General features: G+C 42.1%; 1 protein-coding gene across 1 annotated transcript in view; it reads right to left on the bottom strand.

Moving 5' to 3' along the window:
• Window positions 1-23,840, bottom strand: part of LOC144221820 (serine/threonine-protein kinase Nek11-like) — a 98,124-nt gene that overhangs the window by 28,931 nt on the left and 45,353 nt on the right. Inside the window, exon 4 of the mRNA XM_077752358.1 lies at window positions 21,276-21,372. Within this exon, the coding sequence (XP_077608484.1) occupies window positions 21,276-21,372 (97 nt within the window). The remainder of the gene's footprint in view (window positions 1-21,275; window positions 21,373-23,840) is intronic.

The following is a 23,840-nucleotide window of genomic DNA, read 5'->3' as shown; positions in this document are numbered from 1 at the left end:
AAAAAAAAAAAAAGAATGCCTTTGAGGTGTGATGGGCTGGCAAATCTATTAACCTACTGCCTTGGTTCCAAACCTACTCTTCTGGACTTATTCTTCTGATACTGGGCCCCAGACTCTGTGGACCATTTTGCCTTGCCCACTGCTCCTTATTAGGCTCCATTAATAGAAGGTTCTGGAGGGAAATGGGAAAGCTGGAGCAGAAAAAAGGGATTTGACCTCCAGTTCCAGCAGATGCCCTGGTGACAGCACATCTTCTGTCTTCCGGCCAGCAGCAATCCACTCAAGTGAACGGTGTCTCTGACCCTCACACACCCAGCCTCATCACTTCCCTTCAGAGACACCAGCAGCGATGGTTGGCACCCTCTCCTCCAAAATCTGGGTACCATTCCATGGAGCCCCTGCTCAAGCTCAGAGACACCAGGATGGCCCAGCAGTGGCCCCACCTCAGGGCTCTGCATCCTGGTCTGCGGGCCCCTCCTCTGAGCCTCTGAGTTTTCGTGGTCCCACGAAGCAGCATGGTAGCTGCTCCCCACATCTGCTGCTCCACGAGATGCCAGCATCTTTTTGTCTTTTTAGTTGCCCTAATATTTGGACAACAACCCGATATTAAATTCTCTTTATTAAAGTAATTGGTGTGATTTCTTTCTCTTAATAGGGCCTGACGAGCTGAGAACGGCTGGGCAGGATTCTTTTCCAAGACACAACTTTCTCTAAGCATGAAAGATTTTCCTGTAACATGTGTTGTGCTATTTGGTTATTGAATCAGGTATGGGTCAAACTGCCTGATCCTTATTTGGAGCATCACAGATGAGCACAAAATCGAGTATCTCGTAATGGTTCCATGAGCTTCCACCTACTGCTGTCTATGCTCTAAAAGGATAAATAGGATATGAGGGGACCTGGGATGGTGGTTATGGTATTCTCCAACTTAACTTCCTTAATACAACACACACACACACACACACACACACACACACACACACACACACACACAGAGTTTCTTTTATGGAGAAGTTGGAAGAAAGCAATGAGAGGTTTCTGGAGATGAATCTGGAGGTTCACAACCAGAACTCCAGGTATGGTTAGATGATGTGAATTATATGTCATTGTAAGAATAAATGCCAGCTTTGTTGGGCTGGCAGCTGATGGTAACTTCTCTATAGAGTGGGGACTAAAAAGTAAACATCTCCTGATTTGAAAACCTTTGAAATGAGTGGGAAAAACTGTCATTTAATTTAATTTAATTTAACTTAATTTAATTTAATTTAATTTAATTTTCCTTNCAGATTTCATTCTTTCTCATTGCCATGTAGTATTCCATTGTATAGATATACCACATCTTCTTGATCCACTCATCAGTTGATGGACACTTAGGTTCTTTCCATGTTTTGGCTATTGTTACGAGTGCTGCTATGAACATTGGGGTACATGTGCCCCTATGCATCAGCACTCCTGTATCCCTTGGGTAAATTCCTAGCAGTGCTACTGCTGGGTTATAGGGGAGTTCTACTGTTAATTTTTTGAGGAACCTCCATACTGTTTTCCAGGGGGGTTGCACCAGCTTTCATTCCATGAATTCGGCAATGTTGCAGGATACAAAATCAACGAACAGGAATCGGTTGCATCTTTATGCACCAATAATGAAGCAACAGAAGGAGAAATCAAGAAACTGATCTCATTTAATTTTAGTAAAAGCATAATGCTGAAATGCTACTTGATTCAGATAACAACCTGGGAGCCAGGACTACACCCGGGACTTTGCACTATGGTCGTTGTAGGAGAAAACACCTGGTTGTACAGTCCTGGTCACCCACATTCCTAAGATCCTTTAGTTTGTGCAGGTTTAAAACAGCAAGATTGCATACGGCAATAGTGACAGGAAACATTTCAGATTTCTTGCTTTTTCTGTAACAAAGTGAGGACTGTAAATACTTCCTTTGTCTTGTCTCTTGCCTACAGATGATAAAACTAGTCTCAAATACATAATGCAACTAGCTCAAAGTCATATACTTGTTTAGTGGCACAAAGTCAGAATTCATGTCTGGGTCTCCCTGACTCCAAGAACCAAGCTTCTAATATCTCAAGGCAATGACACATCCTCAACCAACTCTTTCTTTTGGCTTTGGGTACATTCCTTTGGGTGATTACAATTTTGTGGACAAAACTAATAAGTTCTTGGGTGACTGTATTCTGGTTACTTTCTGAGCTTTTCTTACCTACCTGATATTTATGATAATTTCTAATATTTTCCTAAGATAAATTAAGCCAACTGGTTCTTTAAAATAAAAAAAAAAAGTTTAAAACATCTCTAGCCTTTGTGGTCTTATGTTGAATTAGCCAGGAGAGCTCTCTAAAGCAACAGCAAGTGGTTTACAACTTTTGCCAAATTTTCACTCTCTCCAGGATGTTTATCACTAGACTTCACTGATTTGCACACACCAAGTGTTTGCAAGAACTATACTCTTCAATGATATCCTTTCCAGTGCCGGCCTAGAGTGTCCCTCCAAGTGGCAAATCTGCTGCCTTAGCACGTTGATTAATACTTCTTCTCTTGCATAATCATCCATTTTCCTAAACATTATTCACTCATCAATATTCAGTCAACACCATGGAGTACAACAGTGTGCTTGCTTCTAGATGCTTTACCACATTTAATTCAAGGTTCATAACAAACAAATGAGAGTAGGCCACATTATCTTTCCCGTTCTCTGGAGCAGAAGGGGGCTCAGAAAGTTTAGGCAGTTTGTGAGAGAGCTACAGAGCTGGTGAGTCACAGAGGCGATTCAAGAGTCCCAGGCTTCTAAACCCACAGGGCTGCTACAGTTGTGGACACATGTAAACAAAGGAGGAGGGACCCCAGGAACTGCACTGATCCACTGTGGAGCCCAGGAGAGGGAAGAAATAACAGGGCCAGTGGAGATCTCTTGCTCCCTGCCCATGGCTGAGGAGGCCTGTGTGCTGGGGATGGGGGATGGAGGGAGACAGGCTAGAAGCAAATGCTGGGCTGCACACGGACAGGACAACAGCTGCTCCAAAGCTCATTTCAGAGCAGAGTTTGGATGCTGCAAATAGCTGGAGATGCCCCAGTGTGTCGTTATGCAATTCCTGTCTGTGCCTGTGTTCATCACTTTTCGGCAGATACACACTGCACTTTCTTCTATTGATTTTCAGAAGCAGTCAAGAGGCACATCCCGCTGCGGCTGACACTCGGAAGGTACGAATGCCAGGGCCGCCTGGGTGGCTTAGTCGGTTGAGCGTCCGACTTTCGCTTAGGTCATGATCTGGCGGTTCGTGGGTTCGAGCCCCACGTCGGGCTCTGTGCTGACTGCCAGCTCAGAGCCTGGAGCCTGTTTCAGTCTGTGACTCCCTCTGTCTCTCTGACCTTCCCCTGCTCACGCTGTCTCTCTCTCTCTGTCTCCTAGAAATAAATAAAACATTAAAAAAAGAAAAAAAGAAGGTACGAATGCCAGGGCCTCTGCCATTGCTCTTCACCTCTAAGTTTGAATGTACCTTGGTCATGTAAGAAGGAAAAAATTTTAAATTACAAACAAACAACAACAACAAAAAAACTCCTCTGAGATGCAAGAGATTTTAAAAATAAAATGAAATCTTGAGAAGGTAATAGCAAAATCATTCATCAGTGATGGCGTCTACAAAATCTCTTCCCATCTAGTCCTGAGAATTCACCTTCAAGGCCCCACTGTCTTGTCGAAACACTTCATGTCAAGCCTCACATGAAAACTGCGTCTCACTACAGCCCTATATACCAACCAGAGAAAATAAACCTCTGCATATCTAAAAACTGCCCATACAGCCTATTTACCATAAGCCCACTCATGATCCACCTAGGGGGTTATCAGAGATTCGTGAGCAACCTTTTAGAGGTTTGAGGATGCAGTAAGGAAGGAATCCATTTTTGTAATGTCCTCATATTTCATTCATTCATCCACTCATTCATCCATTAGTTGTTTATTGAACACCTAATCTTTGTGCTGAGAAATCAGCAGTGAATTAAAGGATCCTGTCAAATCATGTCAGTATCTTTTTTCTTTTTTTCAATAAATTTTTTAATGTTTATTTATTTTTGAGAGAGAGAGAGACAGAGCACAAGTGGGGGAGGAGCAGAGAGAGAGGGAGACAAAAAATCTGAAGCAGGCTCCAGACTCTGAGCTGTCAGTACAGAGCCCAACATGGGGCTTGAACTCATGAACCATGAGATCATGACCCAAGCCGAAGTTGGATATTCAACTGACTGAGCCACTCAGGTGCCCCTCAGTACCTTTTTTCTATTGACAACATGCAGTAAGGAAATCATACAGTCATATCTGCCTTTCAGATTTCAACATTTCACCCTCACATTCCTGAACATGAGGAGGGTTTCTCTGTAATGTTTTTCAGGCTGTCTGGGAAATGTCTCATCTCCTAAGTTAACTTACTCATTATCGGTTCTTCCACTTAGGCAGATTTAATGTCATAAAAAAACACAGTATCAGAAAGCATTTTTCTTGTACCTGAATGTACCAATCTATGAATAATCTTGGTGTGATTTTGGGGGGAATGAAATGTCATTGTCTGGGAGTTCTGTTTAATGAGAACACCTTCCTGAGCTACTGTGTCAGGAAGAGAGGAGTGTCATGGCATCCATGCCTCTGATAGCAGCAGATTCACATTAGCCTGGATCTCAACTAGGAAATGATTCATTTTATGCCAATGACTTTTTCTTCTTCTCTTCCTTCTCCTTTCCCTTCTTTCTCCTTCTTCTCCTTCTTCACTTTCTTTCTCCTCACTCTTTTCCTCCTCCTGCTTTTTTAAATAAACTAAGTAATAACTTCAGTTTCAGGGCCCCCAACTTGTGTTACTCTGGTTTTTCTGAAAGACTCAAGCGGGAAAGAGTGTCTTCCAATAAATTTTAATATGTTTTTTCCCATTACCAAGGCAGGTAGAATATTCAAGCAGAGAACAGGAGTCCTGTATTAAAGAGAGCTATAGGCCAAGCAAACAGCATACTGGGGGACTTAAGTAGCACCTGGCATTTTACAGAATGGTTTAGAAGGTGCATGAGTTATAAAAAACAGACAACAATGACAACCCTTAAATAGAATTTTGAGAATCCCCAGGTACTAGTATAATGACTTTTGCAGATTATAAAAGGGCCCTGATACAAAGAGTAGACCATCCTAGTCCAGAACAGAGTAGGCAGAAGACTACCAGGAAAATGTGAATCATACAAGGAGGAGACAAATCAAGACCAGACTGGAAGAGTCATACTGTAAAAGGGTAATCCCCAATTCTTAGAGGAGATGAGGATTTATTGTGCTCACTCTCTCTCATCCTCTGCACTTTCATTGAACCATCAGAATTTGTTCTTATATTCTGTGTCCATAAATTGTTTACATGCCAGAGGATAAAGTTGATCACACCGAACAAATCCTTGAGATGTTTTTAAAGAGTTCTAAGTTAAGAAACCCCTGCATATTTTAGTATATTAAGATTCTCCTGGCTATTATGGATAAGATTCTACTGCCTGTCTATGGGCAAACCAACCGAGCAGAACCTGTGACCAGAGTCTGATGAGGCTCTACATTATGTTCCAAGTGGATGTTATCCTGTGTCCTGCTTGTTTTAAAACATCTCTAACAGTGATTGTGCTTTAACACTCCTTGATTAGGAGCTGACCATGAACATAGAAAGGCGAAACACTATTAATTAATTAATGCATGATAGTAGGGAAGCATACTCATCAAATCAGCCAAGGGCATCCCTCATCATTTATTCCTCAAAGAATTTAAATTAAAATCTGCTTTCATTTTTGCTCTTATCCCTTCTTCAAGGGTCACATATTTTAATATAAAAAAATGAAAAGCAAACATTTAATTCTAATTAAAATCAATTAATTTGTAAATTCTCTGGGCAATCTAATTAGAGTCAGGCCCCTAGAAAACTACATGGCTTAGTTCATCATAAAACAGCTTTTTATTTTACCAAAGAAGCCACCTTTATAAAGATACCTCTCAATTTCCTGCAGAAGGATTGTTGACATTTACTCAATATGCTATGTATCAAACACCATGTGAGGAGCCCTGTCTTCCACGAGGACCCACGTTCACATTCCTGATAATGAGAAATAGGAATTCTATTATATTTCCCTTTTTTGACTTGACTTTCTGGAAGCTCAGGGCCACACTGTACACTCAGCCACAGCAACCATGGTCACACACTGACTTCTTCACTTCCTCTGATCTTCATATTATATATATGTCTCTCTCTATATATAATAATATATTGTATATTGTGATGTGTATGATTGTACATATGATGTATTTATGTCTGTGAGTCTTATTGTATATTATGTTGTGATGTGTATTTATGATTGTACATATGATGTGAAAATGGATGAAACAAACTTCTCTCAGGTATTAGATGTAAACTGTGAACAGCAAAGCATGCTACTCATATGTGTCAACTGGTAATTCGATTTTCAAATCCTTTTGACAAAGAGTTAGAGAATAAATTTTTAAGTAAAGTGGATTTTCAGTCTCTCAGAGGCAAAGACTGTCTTCTATTTCTCTCTTCATTATTCTCTGCAAATAACAGGGGCTCAGTACAAGCCACCGAAGGCAAACGAGAGGCAACACTTGCTTCCTGAGGGTTTGGTTCATATTTCTTGGAACTTGGGGTAACCTGGGAGGCTATTTTTGATCCTGAAATAGGAGGTTCAGGATAAAAAGTAGATGAAGAAGATCTTGATTTCGCCAGTGAGCAGTTACCTGCTCCTACAGAGGCGGGCGGACTCACACAAGTCAGGGTGTGATTACAAGGTGCCCTGAAGCTCATGCATCATCGAGTGCCTGGTGGAGCTGCAGAGAGTTTGGCAGCACTGCAGCAGCAGGAGACTGCCCCGGGCCTCTTGTTGCCTGNTGGAAGCATCACAATACTAGACTTCAGTTATATTACAAAGCTGTAGTGCTCAAAACAGTATGGTACTGACACAGAAACAGACACATAGATCCAACAAAAAGAATAGAAAACCCAGGGGGCACCTGGGTGCCTCAGTCTGTTAAGCATCTTACCATGGTCTTGTGGTTCGTGGGTTTGAGCCCTGTGTTGGGCTCTGTGCTGACTGCTGGGAGCCTGCTTCACATTCTGTGTCTCCATCTCTTTCTGCCCCTCCCCTGCTCCCTCTCTCTCAAAAATAAATAAACATTAAAAAATTAAAAAAAAGAACAGAAAACCCAGAAATTGACCTACAACTATATGTTCAACCAATCCATGATAAAGCAGGAAAGACTATACAAGCCACAAGGTGGCTCAGTACAAGCCACCGAAGGCAAACGAGAGGCAACACTTGCTTCCTGAGGGTTTGGTTCATATTTCTTGGAACTTGGGGTAACCTGGGAGGCTATTTTTGATCCTGAAATAGGAGGTTCAGGATAAAAAGTAGATGAAGAAGATCTTGATTTCGCCAGTGAGCAGTTATCTGCTCCTACAGAGGCGGGCGGACTAACGCAAGTCAGGGTGTGAATACAAGGTGCCCTGAAGCTCATGCATCATCGAGTGCCTGGTGGAGCTGCAGAGAGTTTGGCAGCACTGCAGCAGCAGGAGACTGCCCCAGGCCTCACCAAGGAGCATGCGTGCTCCCACACCCCCTGGCTGGTTCTGTGGGCACAGGTGCACAGAAAACACCTCTTTCATATTGAGTTGAAAACAATAGGACTCTGGTATTCCTCCAGTTTTTCCAAGGGTTGCCCATTATTTTGTATCTGACTGCACCCAGATTGCTTCTGGCTATTCCGTTTGCACACTCAGGTTATATAAGGGTGATGTGGTCGCCTGTGCTTTTCACACCCAGAGGGGCTTAGGGAAAGACAGCTGTGACTCCCTGACTCTATGCTATCTTATCAAGAATCAAAAATAACATGCTTCGATGAATTCTTTGTCAATATCTTCATGCTGCACTGTCAGAGGAGCCTGCCTTCCTCCTAAGGTTCTGTGGGTTGGGAGCCCGGATGTGACAGCTTGATCCATGACTGGGAATTGTAAAGGTCGGGTTGCATGATTTCTTTTTCTAATTTGGCAAATTGAAAACTATTAGAGACAAAACTAAACAAATACAGCAATAAACATGAGACTTCCTGCTTAACCTGCAGTACCTGGAAGCGTTTAGGGTTTCCAACATCAAACAGATTGTAGATATTTCAAAATAATATAGGAACTGCTGTGTGAATTTATTATAGCTTTATCCTAAGTGTGTGCCTAATTGTTTCAAAATAATGCTTATTGCCCCAGCTGGGAAAAATTTACTACAATTCAGGTATGATCTTAATGGTAATCAAAGACAAGCGACGTATTTGATTTTTGGCTCTAAAAGGGAAAAAAAAATGCATCAGCAAGGAAGAGTAAACAAGGGACACTAGAAGACTGAAGCTTTGATGCTTCTTACCTAAATAGTCCTTGAACTTGTGCCCCTGCCTGGTCCCCACTCCCCAACTTGGACATCTGTTTTGCTGTTGACAACAGTTAAGGGGCCCTCCTTAGGATTGTTTGCTTGGGAGCAGGATTTCAATTTTGTGTAGAGAAAAAAAAATGCATTTCATAGTCAAGTAGATACTAATTCATAAAGTCAGGGGCCTGTTGAGTGGCAGTTGAAAGGAGCCAGAGAGAGATGTGAAAAGAGGCATCTAGCATTATTTGGGTGCCCACTTAGTATTAAAGAGAGTGATATTTAGTACTTATGCTAATTATCTCTCCATTTTGCAGGTGAAGGAACCAAGGCATGGAGAGGCAAAGGGACTTGTCTCAGACCAGAGAGTAAGAAGAGGAGCCAAGATGCAAATTCAGATTCTTCAAATCTTAAAATCCACCTGTGCTCATTACAGCAATTTACCTATGATATGCCTTGTTACTGAAATGGAACAAATGGAATTTGGATGCACATGAGTTAAGTAAGCTTCAGCTTCAGCTGGTATACACACACACACATGCACACACACATACACATATAGAGTATTTAGAAAAAATACCTAGAGAACACAGATAAGAGCAAAAGCCCAAGAAGTGGTGGCCAAGGTGCCTGGCATGAGAATGTTCTATTTTGCTCCTGAGAAAGGGATGAAAGCAAAAGATGCTGGAAAACTGGAGTGAAGCTGGGGGTGGAGACCTCTGAGGGTATAGTGGACTACAGGCTGTACCCTAAGATCCCCCTTTAGGACTAAAGTCTTTTTCACCAACTTTGGTGAGTGGGCATGGCAGGGAGCCCTCAGCCCATGGTCCTCTTGAGAACTGCCCTTGTGCCAGGGCACACACCCCTTACTGTGGTCCTGCAGCCTGTGACTGGTGGGCGCAGGGCTCTCAAGCTCAGTCCCCTCAAGCCAACTTGGGACAACTTTGCAGGGCCTTCCAGCTTCAGCACATCCCCTCTGGCCAACGAGGCCTTGATGAGATAGTACCACAGCCCAGCTTCTCCCTCTGTCCAGTCTGGCTTCCTTCCTTCTCCCAACATGTGTGGGCCCAGAGAGCCAGCCTCCGTGCAGGAAACTTTCTGCAGGAAAACTATCTCAGAGCCTGCTTTCCAGTGAATGTACCTGCAACAGGCAGCTACCGAGCACTTCTTTAAGAACAAGGATGCCTAAGTGACCAGTTCGAAGTTGCTTAAGTCTTTGTGACATGATGCCTTTATCACTGGCTTCCAAATCTTGAAAAAAGTCTAGCGCCCTCACAGATAATTTAGTTAAGTAGGAGTACTGGGGGAAATGGATAAAGAAGTGAGATTTTCAGTCTAGATTAAGATGGTGCAGAATAGAGACATGGGAGACTGAAGATGAGCTATTCACAACTTGGACAGACTTGCAGAACTCCCAGAAAGGGCTGTGAACTACCATGGGATGTGGATGGAGGGCTTGAGCCAAAGTTGCTTAGACCTAAGAGGGAAGAACAAACTGGCTGACATGTGGGTTAGCAGTTATGAGGCTGAACTTCACCTTCATAGAAAGGTGATAAGTAATTCGTGGGCCAGGCAAGTAGACGTTAACAGGTCCATGTCAGTGAGAAGGCATCATCTGAGCAGTGCGTGGACCTATCCCTCCCTTTGGAAGAGATAGACCCCTCTTCTGAACTCCCTGGATGTTGGCTGCACTCAGGTAGCATTTGACATTCTCCTTGGTCTTGTGAATCACACTTCAGGTGCCCAGTCTCCTTAGCTAGGGTGTAGGGTGTCTCCCTCGTTATGCGCCTCATGGCACTTAGCACCTCACATGACACACTCTCAAGAAAAAATTAATTGATTGTAGATCTTGACACAGCTGAGTAAGAAGTCTGGCCACCTCTGTGAATAAGAAGTCTGACCAGCTCAGTAAAGGTTCTCTTAAACCTTATATGTACATTTGAAACCATTGCTCCCTAGGCAAGAAGCCTCATTTGCTGGTCACCAAGCCTTCTTGCCTACAAGTTTTTGTTCCTTGTTCTGCAATTCAAATGCTGGTTTCAATCAGCGGTTCCTTCAGAACTGCTGCTGCCTGACACTGACCTTTTATTAAAGGAAAGGAATCACTAACACCTCTTCAATGAGATTTGGAAAGTGAAGAAGAGAACAGCATCTATTTCTCCACTGAAAGGTTATTTCAATCAGTGAGATAGAATGAGCTTTATTCATAAAGCACTTGAGAATCCTCAAATACTAAGCTCTTTGTATTAAATACATATATTTAACAAAGGAGAAGCCTGGGCTGAGAGGAGGAGATGCTGTCAAAATATAGAGACCAAATACCCACCAACTGAGAAGAGCACGTAATAAGGCCTAGGATTTGACCGCGGCAGACGGAGCCTAGAAGCTGGCTTTGGCCTTGTGTATCTCACTTGGTCTTTCTGTAATCGCAGATTCTTAATCTTTAAAGTGGGGTAGCATATACTTATGGCTACAGAATGAGCACAAGTAGGTTCTAGAACATGATGCCAGGCACACGGAAGGCTCGTGCGAATTAAAAGGCTCCTTTGGAGTTCCTGATGGGGACTCAGGCTTTTGTGTCACTTGGCTCTCACTGGCACCATCCAAATCTGGCTGTGGTCAGCAGCACTAGGTTTGGAATTAACCATACTTCTTTTTTTATTTTTTAATTAAACAAAATTTTGTTAATGTTTATTTATTTTTGAGAGAGGAAGAGTCAGAGCACAAGAGGGGAGGTGCAGAGAGAGAGGGAGACAAAGCAGGCTCTAGGCTCTGAGCTATTAGCACAGAGCCCAACATGGGGCTTGAACTTACCAACAGTAAGATCATGACCTGAACTGAAGTTGGAAGCGTAACCAACTGAGCCACCCAGGTGTTCTTGTTTTGTTTTTTAATGTTTTATTTATTTTTGAGAGAGAGAGAAAGAGAGCACAAGTGGGGGAGGGGCTGAGAGAGGGAGACACAAAATCTGAAGCAGGCTCCAGCACAGAGCCTGACGCGGGGCTCAAGTCAGTGAAGTGGGAGATCATGACCTGAGCCGAAGTTGGACATTTAACTGACTATGCCACCCAAGCGCCCCTGGAATTAATCATACTTCTATTAGAAACATAGCCTTGTCACTTACTAGCTGTGTGACAGTAGAGAAGATTCTTAACCTCCTGAAATACAGCTCTCTTTCTTATAAAATGGAGTCTTGCCATCTCACAGGGGTGTGGTGAGAGCTGTGTGTGGTAGCGGGTGTCTGGCTTAGCACATGCCCCTTATCACACCTCCTCTGTGCATTGAAAGCAAGCTTCCCTTGACATAAACGTTGCTGTGGCATTGGTTCAGTTCAGAACCTGAGCGATGCTATTACAAACCTCATGCTACTCCATCTTGGAAGTATTTTAGCAAGTGCTTAATGCTCCACCACCATTTTTTTTTTTTTAAATAAGTGATTGCTACTGCATGATGAGCCATGTATCAGGTTAACAAGAAGGACAATGAAGGTCATGGGTATCTCATCTTCAATTTGACCTTCTTCGGTCAAGGTCTTCGTGTGATTGAAATGGAAAGAAAAATTTCAAGAACTTCTGAGGCAGCTAGCTGAGACTGAACCAATTACTATGTTTGACCTCAGTGTTACTATAGAACCTCCTTATGCCTTCTGCTGCCTCTAAATAGTTGACTTCAGCCCTCATCACAGCACTCGGCCAGGGCTGTGCTCTGACCTTGCCCAGACCTTTCCAAACAGCGCACATGAGAGTTCAACAATGAAATTGCCAGAAAACTCTCCACGGCCCTGAAGCACTCTGGAGGGATTTGCAGCTGCAGCAGCTAACCCAAGATCTAGCGCCATCTGGCCCAGGATGGGCTTCTATGATGCATACCCACAAATATGTAAATCAGTATTGAGCATCGAGGTGGCATGCGTTGTGTCAGGCATGCTCGCACAAGTTAAGTCGTGAGTGCATCTCACCAAACACACTAGACAGATCCATGAGAACCGCCTTTCCACCCGTCTTCTCCAACAGAGGCTATCTATTCACTGCGTACTTACAGGAGAGCAATGCCCAGTTACGCATGAGGCCGCTCAGCACCACACCGACTCCAGGTGTTTGTCAGCTACGACCAGAAGCACCAAAACCAACAGTTCTGAAAAAGTGACTCCTCCTACATGTTAGAGAGTTAGGGCACCATGAGTTCCTTGACCTCATCAATATAACTTACAAAAATCACTGGCTAAATGGCTAACCCTCTCCCCTGCCCAAAGTATCACTTTTTATTAACCCATGTGAGCAATAGCATTTGATTCTCAATAAACAATATTTCTGGCAAACTGGGTTGGAAAGCTCAGCTGAACCCTGAGGCCAAAAGTAGCTTCTTCTTTTCCACTCCAAATCTAGACTTGAAGACATTTTCTGTACCTGATTCTCAAGTGTGTTTGCTGGCAGAGATGAAAATACAACTTCCTAAATTCCAAAAAATGTACCAAAAGCAAAGAAAATAGACTCCCTAGTAAAAGACCAAGTTTACTAGAGAATGAGAGAGAATGAGAATGAGAGAGAGGGAGAGAGAGGGAGAGAGAGAGAGAGAAGAAGAAGAAGAAGACGACAACGACGACGACGAAGAAGAAGACGACGACGAAGATGAAGAAGAAGAAGGAGAAGGAGAAGAAGAAAATGGAAAATAGAAAATCCAAAAGTTTGATAACATACTCTGTGGAGAAACTGGAGAAGAGGTACTTGCATACATTGCTGGGTCAGAATGCAAAATCGAATGGCACTTGGCGATACCTACCAGAATTATATATGCATTTACACTTTGATCAAGCTAATCCCATCTCTAGAAATCTATCTCAAGGATAAGCTGTAAATAAAATAAAAAAGCTAAATGCACAGGCTATTCATTAGAGTACTACCTGAAATAGCTAAAAACTGGAAAATTCTGTATGTCCATCTAGGGGACAGGGTAAATAAACAACAGTTCCTCCACACAAAGGAGATCTTGGAAGCTGTGACAAGAAATGACGTCTACTGCTACACACTACTAGGAAGTAATCCCCAGGACATACTGCTAAGTGAAACAGACCAAAGTTGTGTATAATGTGCTGCCAATTTCTTAAAGAGTGAGAAATAGAATAACTTTATTTGAATATATTTTAAAATGAAAGGATGATCCATAAAATGTTTATTTTTTTAATGATTCCCATTTGTGGAAGGGAGAGAATAGGCTAAGGGATCAAGGATCAAGGATAGAAACTATCCTCTTTAAATATGTCTTTTTATGGATTTGACTTTGGATCCATGGAACCACTTTACATAATTAAGAAATAAAAGTAATAGAAATAAAATTTCTAAATATATGAAACAAATAAACATTTATATACCCATACAGAGACTAATGCTTCAGCTAAATATAGATGGGCTGCATGCATGTGAGGAAATTACTGAGGTGAAGGAAAGAAGCATGTAAAAGAGTTATAAAGAGAAAACTGCCTTATGAAACTTTTTATGAAGAGTGCGTCTTCATACCTGCCGCGTTGTCATTTATTATTAAACCCGACAATTCACTGGTCCTTAGGTAGAGTACACAAAAGGTCTTGCCTCGGTAATGGGCTATAATCAGCCATAACTTGAAGGCTGCCCTGGTCCCACATGACAAAGCTCAGAAGTAAGACCCAAATGTATCAAACTGTTTCCTACTCACTTAACTGAGTCCTAAAACAAAGCTAACAACTACTTGTTGGAAAACAAAAATACAAAAATAACCAGCACTCAACGAAGCAAAATTCACAATGCCAGACATTCAAGCAAAGATTACCAGGAATACCAGGCAGTAGAAAAATATTACCTATAATTAGGAGAAAAATCAATCAATTGACATAGAAATGACACAAATTAGAATTAACAGATAAGGACATTAAAATAATTAAACTGTATTCTACTTGTTCAAGTGGATAGAGGAAATACTGACCATGTTAATCAAATACATTAAAGATATTTTAAAAAAAGAGACTCATATCAAACTTCTAGAGATGAACACTATAATATCTCAGATGAAGAATATACTGATTGGGATTAATAGCAGATCAGACATTGCAGAGGAAAAAATTAGTTAACTCGAAGACATAGCAATAGAAACTATCCAAAATGAAACAGAGAGAGGGAGAAAAGGCCTTAAAAAAGACCAGAACATCAAGGAGCTGCAGACAACTTCAAGAAGCCTGATACATGTGTCACTGTATTTTCCAAAGAGGAAACAGACAGATATGTCTATGCAGACAGATATTTTGTTTTTCCTGTGCCTGTGCATTAATTACCATGGCAGAGAGCTGCGGTCACCACAAAGAGCTCCCTTCCCTCTCATTAAGAAAATTTAGGGCCCGGATGTTTCTCAGGGCATTGACTTCCAACTGGAGAAATGGGCTCAGAAGCTCCCCGAGACTCTTAGGCCTTCTCCATGGGTGCCTGTTCTCAGGCTGAATCTTAGCAAGGTGGGTCCCATGCCTAGAACTTTGTCCCACTGAGCCGGACAGTAGAGTCCACCCTCCTGCCCATGGTTCCCAGGCAAGTAAGGTCTCGTGGCTACTGTAAGAACAAGACAAGTCCCTGACAGAGAAGCCAGAAGTTCATCTTCAGAATTTCCTGGGTAGCGAGTCCCTCTAATAGCAGCTTAGTGGGTCCACACACCTGTAGGACAACTGCTCATGAGGTGCCTGAAACTATACACCAAACCTGGCTCTCCTTGCAACAATTCGATAGGGACTAAAGGAAAAACTGCTACACGTGTCTAACACATCTAGTTCATAGATCTAGATCCATATCCACAGCTACCATCTGGTTACAACTGGGACCGATATGATAATCTGGAAAAGATAAAACTATAGGGACAGAAAACAGATCAAGGTTGCCAGGGTGGGGGTATGATGGGAGAGATGGGCTACATAGAGGAAGCACAAGGAACATTTGGGAATTCCATAATCTTCTGTAGAAACTGTTCTATAGCCTTGACTGTGGCGATGGTTATATGACTATATGCACTTACCAAAACTGATAGAGCTATAATGTAAAAAGAGTGAATTTTACTGTTACACATTTGTCAAAATCCATAGAACTACATACTAAAAAAGGTAATCTTTATTAGATATAAATTATACCTTCTTTAATAAAGCAAATAGAAAACAAGTAAATAAAAAAGTATAAAAATTGATGCCTTAAAAACATACATATATATTTTTATATTATATTTGGTTTTTATTAAGATGATCCCAACTCATAGTCTGGTAACAAACTCCCTCCAGGGTGAAATACTTTAGATTCAGCACTTCTCAAACTTTAATATGGATATGAATCCCCAGGGAGCTTATTAAAATACAGATTCTAAGTTAGGAGGGGTGAGAGCAGAGCTTCTGCATTTCTCACAAGCTTCTAGGTGATCTCCATGCTGTTGGTCTAACAGACCATACTTTAGGTAGCAAAGCCAAGGATTCTAGTGAGATTACTTGATATATAAAGGCCAGGGAACAATTCATTCAGGTAGAAAAACACCTTCGTGGCATGACACATTGTTTTGGCCTGTGTGTGTTAGAGGACTGAACCTTTAGCAACATTGTGTCCCTTAGTATACTCAGAGCTGAGAGCTGACCAACTGGACCCTTCTGATGCCAGGTCTGGCATCAAATCCAGCTAAGGTGGTAAAGAAAATTCTTCTCAACAGAAACCCTTTTGGATTTCTACCCTTCTACCCTTGCCATGAGGGTAGAAATTTAGGAGGCCTTTGAAGCCACAGAAGCCCATGAAGTCACAAAGGGCCATCCATCCATCCATCTGTCCACCCATCCATATATGAATAGCCACCTTTCTTCATATGTGCATGGAAATTACTTAGTCAGAAAAGAAGCCAACACTGGTTTCTTGTGATTCTGCTGACAATCTAAAGACTGAGTGGCACCACCTAATAGCTGCTAACACCCAGTGCTGCCCATGCCCCTCGCTCTGTGGAGTGGTCTCCCGGCAGGAGTATGAGGTAGCTGTGACAGGGAACTAAGTGTTGGGGGATAGTAAGTGGCTGGTTTTTATATTCAACAACTTCCTGATATTTTCCCAGAGAACTGGCACTTCTTTTTGTATGCTTAAAAAAACCCACAAAACACTATATAAATATCTTTACAGCTTCTTCGCCCACAGATGCCCTTAGGTATAAACCATCGCTTAGCAGACTAACACATGCCAACGCCTTCAGATACTTCACTTGGGGCTTTCAAGAAGCAGCAGCCACATGTATATTGAGAGTCATATTATAAGTTGTTAACATTTATTGAGTACTTACTATATGCCATAAATTATCCTAAGTGCATTTCATACATTCATGATCTCAACATGAGATCACCTCACAACCACCTTGTGAAGGAGGAGCCAATATTGGCCCTACTTTCAGATGAGAAATCTCAGGTACGAGGAGGTTGGGTAATTTGTCCAAGGACACACGCTACTGATGATCAGCAGGGATGTAAATAACAGCAGTGCTGTCTCCCTGCTCCACACCTTCCATCCTGACTACTATACTGGGGTCTGCTCTATGCCTGGCGCTGCATATATTAATGCTCACTGAGCTGGAGGGTCCCAGCCAGGAGAGCGAGAAGAAACACGGCAGTATGGTCACCACATGTGTTACTCCCCAATTTACTTCGAGAGCTTTGCTTTCTCTGTGGGAGATGATGAGGCCACTTGTCTGACACCCTTAAATCACCCCCCACCAAGCCTTTAGAAGCACTGATAACTGAGCTGGAAGGTTTGCTCTTCCCTAGATCTTCCCTTTCTTATGTAAAGATGGGGAAGGCTGTGGAGGGAGCAGGTTTGGGAGGGAAACCAGGAGTTCAGCTTTGGACATCCTGAATCTGAAATGCCTCATGGACATCCAAAGAGAGATGTCAAGGAACAGGTTCAAATTCACATATTACTGAGAAATTAATGGATGAAAAGATATGGTGAATGGGGCTTCCTTAAAGGTAACAAGGGAGTAGAGACATAATAAGGTTTACTATGGGTTGATAATTGTTGAGCTGACTAATGAGTCCAATGGAATTAATTACACTATTCTGACTACTTCTCTATGTCTGCAACTTCCTAAATTAAATGTTTTAAAATTCAGAAGGACATAGCATCACTTATATAGGATACCATAAAAAATGTAAAACCTAGATCTAATCATAAGGGAATGACAGACAAACCCAAATTGAGGGACATTGTACAAAATAGCCCACCTTGTACTTTTCAAAAATGTCAATGTCACAAAAGACAACAAATAACTGAGGAACTGTTTCAGAATAAATGACACCAAAGAGATATAATAACTAAATGTAATGTGTGAAACTGGCATATATCCTGGGTCAGAAAAAAAATTGCTATCAAAAATTGCTTACTTGGTCAATCAGTGAAATATGAATGTTAATTAGCATAGTCTATAGTATATATCAATGTGAAATATCTTAAATTTAATCATTTGCTGAGATTATATAAGAGAATGTCCATGTTCTTAGGAGTTTCACACTTAAATATTTAGGTGTGAAGGATCGTGATGAGTGAAATTTATTCTCAAATGACACGGTACTAATTATTATAATAATGTATAAATATAGATGTGAAGAGCTAATGCAAATGTGACAAAATGTTAATGACTGGTGAATCTAGGTGAAGCATGGTCAGTATTTATTGTGCTATTCTTTAAACTTTTCTATAGGCTTAATATTTTTGAAAATAAAATTTTAAAAAATTAACATTATCAGCCTGATGTAATTAGTATCCCTGAAACACATCCCTTGCATTCTCTTCCTTACAGTCTTTTGAACAAAAAGCTATATTCTTTACTCCTTAATGATAGGCACTAAATACTTGATTTTTCCTTAAGAATGTCTCTTGTATGTACCAGTTTCATATGCATTACATCACTTGCTTATCGTAGCAGGCCCTTCAGGTCCTCTCCTGCTGCCGGGGGGACCATTGGCGGAGAACCCTGCATGGAGAATCTTTCTCAGCCACAATCTCTTCCCGGGAAATCCCACATCCAGTGCTTGATTGACCTGGTGTCGCAAAGGCCTGGTCCTCTCACACCCACTCAGAACACTTCTGCTGGTAGCAGGGCCATCCCAGCTTCAGAGCTTGCTGCAGGGTCCACCGAGGCCTCATTGAGACCATGGCACAGCCTGATGTGTCCCTGTGCACAGTCCACTTCCTTCTCCTCCTTTCTACATGTGCTAGAATCATGAACACCCCCTCACAGATCTCCTGTGAAGTAACCCCCACCTCCAAGTCTACCTTTCCAGAGACCGAGTTGTGGCAATAATATTATAATCGTTTTGCAGATGAGGAAACGGAACCTTTGAAAATCACTTGCCTAATGTCTGAAAACTGTTTATGGGTGAAGCCATGCATCAGACTCCACATCTGCTGGTCTCCAGCCTTCCTTCTTTTCTATTTACCTTTCAAAATCCTACCTCTCTAGTAAGGACAAGGCCAAGTTCCCACTTCTCCCAGAGGCCTCCTTGACTTCCCTTTTCTGACCCGGAAGCTCTTGCTACCTGCTCCATTTGGCACATGGCCATGGTCCCACTTGGGGGCTTTTCTTAACTGTTGCCTCATATTACAAAACCATTGTGTTGACATTTGGCTTTCCACTTTGAAATTTGGTGCTTTCTCTGCATTATACTTTCCCTGGAATAAAGGTCATTCACTGGTCTTTGTGCCCCAATTGTTGCTGTCCACTTGCAGAGCACACAGTAAGTCACTGTGCCAAGGACATGAAAGCATATGGCCAGGCCCTCTCTCTTCCGGCCGTGCTCTGTGTCTTAGAACAGGAAACACAACAGCCTCAGAAGACACTCAGCCCTGTAGCCTCAACTTCCTTTTTGTCTTTTCTGGAATGGTACGGGGCTTTGTGACATGGGATATAAGGGCATGGCGAGTTATTCTTTTCCCTAGCCACGGGGAAAGAGCCCAGACTGCACTGATCTAGGTTAAAACATGAGCCAGAAAAGCACCTGGTCAAATTCGAATTCAGTCAAGCAGCAAGGAAGGGGAAAGAAACAAAACAAAACAAAAACAACAACTAGGACTGAAAACACGAGAAAGCATCTTTGTCATTTATTTTGCTAAAACTACTTTCATTTTACTTATTTAAAGCATTTCATAATCTGCTAGCAAATGGGATGTGTTGTACTTCGCAAAAGTAATGAAGTCTTAGATCAAAAATCTGACAATACCACATTATTAAATTTTAAGGGCGAAATAGTTGCTTTGCTTTTCTTTGAAGATTATCCACTGGGAGATTAACAAAGGCTTCTCCATAATCTCTCCTAGCAAGGAGAAGTGGAAGTAGGCAGAAGCAGGAAAGTTTAGTGCAAACTCCCTCTCCTTCCAGTTCCTCGGAGTCACTTGTTGCCATGGTAACTCTGTTACTATGTGGCCACTCAGATTTAAGCTAAGCAGGACTTGAAACAATAAGCATTGAAACACATCACCAGCTTTAGGTTTAGAAATAATTTTCAGCACTTTTTCCTCCTTTCCTTCCTTCTTCCTTCCGCCTTTCTTTCTTTCTCTCTTTCTTAAATATGCCCAGCATGGAGCCCAAGGCAGGGCTTGAACTCATGACCCTGAGACCAAGGTCTGAGGTACAATCAAGAGTTGGACGCTTAACTGACTGAGCCACCCAGGCGGCGCCCCCCACTCTTTTGTTTTCAAACATTAACCTGTATGATGATGTGTAGTGTTGCAAGAAAAATATAAATGCAAATCAACTGAAAAATAATTTTTGCCACACTCCCCTAACTGTTCACGAACAGCACCAATACAGGAAGTTGACTTTCGAGGTTTCTGAGTTGGAGCATCAGTAGCAGGGGTCTTCACACTATAGAGCCCACAGCCCAAATCAGTGGCCCGCCACCTGCTTTTGTACATTTTGTGAGCTAAGAATCGTGTTTACATTTTTAAATGGTTGAAAAAAAATAATATTTTGTGATACCTGAAAATTGTATGAAATTCAGATTTCAGTATGAAATAATGTTTTATAGAAGCACAGCCGTGCTTACTTATTCATATATTGGCTAAGGCTGCTTTTGTGTTACAACAGCAGAGTTGAGGGACTGTGACAGAAATTGTATGGCCCACAGAGCCTAAAGTATTTATTACGTAGACCCTTATAGAGGGAATTTGTCACCCAGTGATCCAGAGACCTGAATTAGACAGGAAAATTTAGACTAGGAGGCTGGGGGTTTCTTCTTTGCCAAGAAATCTACACCAGGTGCTGTCTTTCTTGTCTAGGGCTGCTACAGCACTCCATACACTGGGGAGCTCACCGCCAACAGAGACGTACTGCTCACAGTCCTGGAGGCTGAGAAGTCCAAGACCAGAGCACCTGCCCGGTCACCTTCCGGTGAGGGCCCTCTTCCTGGTTCCAAGCCGGCGCCTGCTCCCTGTGTCCGCACATGGCACAAGGGGCTAGGGAGCTCTCTGGAACCTCTGGTACAAGGCACCAATCCCATTCATAAGGCCTATGTGCCAGTCCTAAGTGCCATGACTGAAGCACTTCCCAAAGGCCCCAACCTACTAATACCATGTCCTTTGGAGGTTAGGATTTCAACCTATAAATTTGTGGGAGGGGGGCACACATTCAGGCCACAGCAGGAGTTTTTGATGTAGATTCAGGCCTTTCCAACTGAGTTTTTACACCTGCTTCTGGAAAAGCACAGGTGATATGTCTGTGGCGTCCAAGTGGAATAGCATTATGTGATAGGATCACACTCTTTGTCAATATGGTCTAATGTCCCACTCTCCTAGGGGTCAGGCAACATGCTACTTACTCCCTCATGTGTTTCATCTTGGTTCTGGCCACCGTGCTGTTGGACATTGTTGGTCCCGGGGACATGTCTGGAGCTGTGCTGGGGCTGCTCCTCGTGTCTGAAAATCAATGCATAGCCCTTAGTGACTTCATCAGCACTCCAGCAACTTCCAGGCAACATTCAAGGGCAATCAGAAAACAGAAGTTAATCCACCTTTGTCACTAGGTAATGCTACATTAATTAGAGATGAATTCAATTATGACATGCACATTAAGGAGATTTATTCTTAATGACAAGATTATTTATAGTTTTAATATGCACAAGGAATTCCAGGGCCAAGCCTCTCTCAGAAAGGATTATTTAAACAGAACACCACTATTTAAAAGGTGGGCTTTTGTAGGAGAAAACTCAGGGGAAATGCATCTGAGGAAAAGCAAACATTCTTGAGGGGCTTTTGGCAGTCTCTGCTGGCAGCTATGGTATTTGCTTCCATGACGGAGACATTTTTTCTGATAAGCTTAGTTTTCCCTTTATCTTAATCCCACACCTGAGCATTATGTGTTTTGCAAGGGAAAGCAAGATGTTGACCAGAGGGTCATCTGCAGCCGTGAACTTCAGCAGACTGGAGCATGGCAAATAAAATTTCAAGCACCGGGGTTGGCAAAGCTTGGTGCTCAGAGCGATTCCCTTTTTTTAGTCTTTCTTATTGGCCAGGCTTTTTCATCTCTCTCCCACCTTTCACCGTGAATAGCTGTTGCTTTATGTCAAAGAGAAGGACAACACATTTAACAATCATAATAAAAACCACTGGGCTAGAATCAAAGACCTCATCTTAGATGACTCCGAGTCACTGAACCCCAGAGTGTGTTCTAGACCTTTGTGACTCAAACTTTAATGTGATATGAATCACCCAGAGATCTTGTTAAAAGTACAGATTCTGTCTTAGTGGGTGTGGGCAGGGCCTGGGATTCTGCATTTCTAACAACTATCCAAGTGATATTAATACTGTTGCTCCTGGGGCCACATTTTGACAAGGCTTTAGACAGGCCGGCTACATAATTTGTCGGGTCCACAGCTGAATGACAGCGCAAGACCCCTTGTTCAAAAGGCAAGAGAAAAGCTGATTTCATTCTGCTTCTCTCTATGGACCTTTCATCATGTTTTTTTATTGGGCATTTAATATTCTCCTTCAGGAACTGAGTTAAATACTCTCAAGGAGGATGAAGACCCCCACTCTCAAGGGGCTCAAGTGCCTCACCTAACCCTGATCTCGCCCTAACTGTGCACAGGCCCCCATAGGAAATGGAGGCTGGTCGGGGCCGGGAAGTTAGGGAGTGGGTGTTGGTATGCACTCTATGGTGGCCATTGTGCTAGGGGTTAGCTGAGGTGCTACCTGCCATGTTTTGCTTTCTAATACTCGTAGCTACAAATATGAATCTGTTACTCCACTCCCCTACACTTTTTTTTTTAACAAGTTAGTAAGTTCCTTGACCACAGAGATTATGTCCTTTTTTTTTTACTTCTTAATCCATTTTTTTAAAGTTTATTTGAGAGAGAGAGAGAGAGAAAGACAGAGGGAGAGCATGTATGTGCAAGTGGGGCAGGGGTAGAGAAAGGGAGAGAGAGAATCCCAAGCAGGCTTCCAGCTGCCAGCACATAGCCTGACACGGGGCTTGATCCCATGAACTGCAAGATCATGACCTGAGCCGAAACTGAATGCTTAACCACTGAGCCATCCAGGCGCATCTTTTTTAATTTATTTTTATTTTATTTATTTTTTAAATAGTTTATTGTCAAGTTGGTTTCCATATAACACCCAGTGCTCATCTACACAAGTGCCCCCCTCCATGCCCATCATAGGCACATCTTTTTAATCCAATTTTAGGAGTCCAATTCAATGGCATTAAGTAGGTTCATGATGTGCAAATATCACCACTATCTATTTCCAAAATTTTGTGCCACCCCCCCCAAAAAAAACTCTATAATGATCAACAAATAATTTCCCATTCACATTTCCCGCAAGTCCCTACTAACCTCTAAAAATTTTCTGTGTCTGTGAATTTTACTGTCCTAGGTACCTCATCTAAATGAAATAATATGTGTCCTTTTGTATCTGGCTTATTTTGTTTAGCATACTGTTTTCAAGGTTCATCAAAGTGTGGCATGTATTAGGCCTTCCTTTCTATACCTGAGTAATATTCATTGTATGTATATGTCACACTTTGTTTAAGCATTCATCTATTGATAGACACTTGAGTTGTTTCCACCTTTTGAGTATTATAAATAATGCTGCAATAAACTCTGGCCTACAGTATCTGTTTGAGTCCCATTTTCTATTCTTTTGAGTATATATGTAGGATTGGAATTGCTGGGTCATATGTTAATTCTGTAGTTAGCTTATTAAGGAGCCAGCCACCAGACTGTTTTCCACAGCAGCTCCACCATTTTACAGTCCTACTACTAGTTTATGGGGGCTCTCCACATCTTCAATGACACTGTTATTTTCTGGGTTTTTAAAAATTTATTTATTTAATTTATTTATTTATTAAATTTTTTTTAATGTTTTATTTAGTCCTGAGAGAGAGA

This window comes from Crocuta crocuta, unplaced genomic scaffold (assembly GCF_008692635.1).
Source record: "Crocuta crocuta isolate KB4526 unplaced genomic scaffold, BGI_CrCroc_1.0 scaffold580, whole genome shotgun sequence".
Taxonomy (NCBI): Eukaryota; Metazoa; Chordata; class Mammalia; order Carnivora; family Hyaenidae; genus Crocuta; species Crocuta crocuta.
This window is presented reverse-complemented; position numbering and strand designations above follow the sequence as displayed.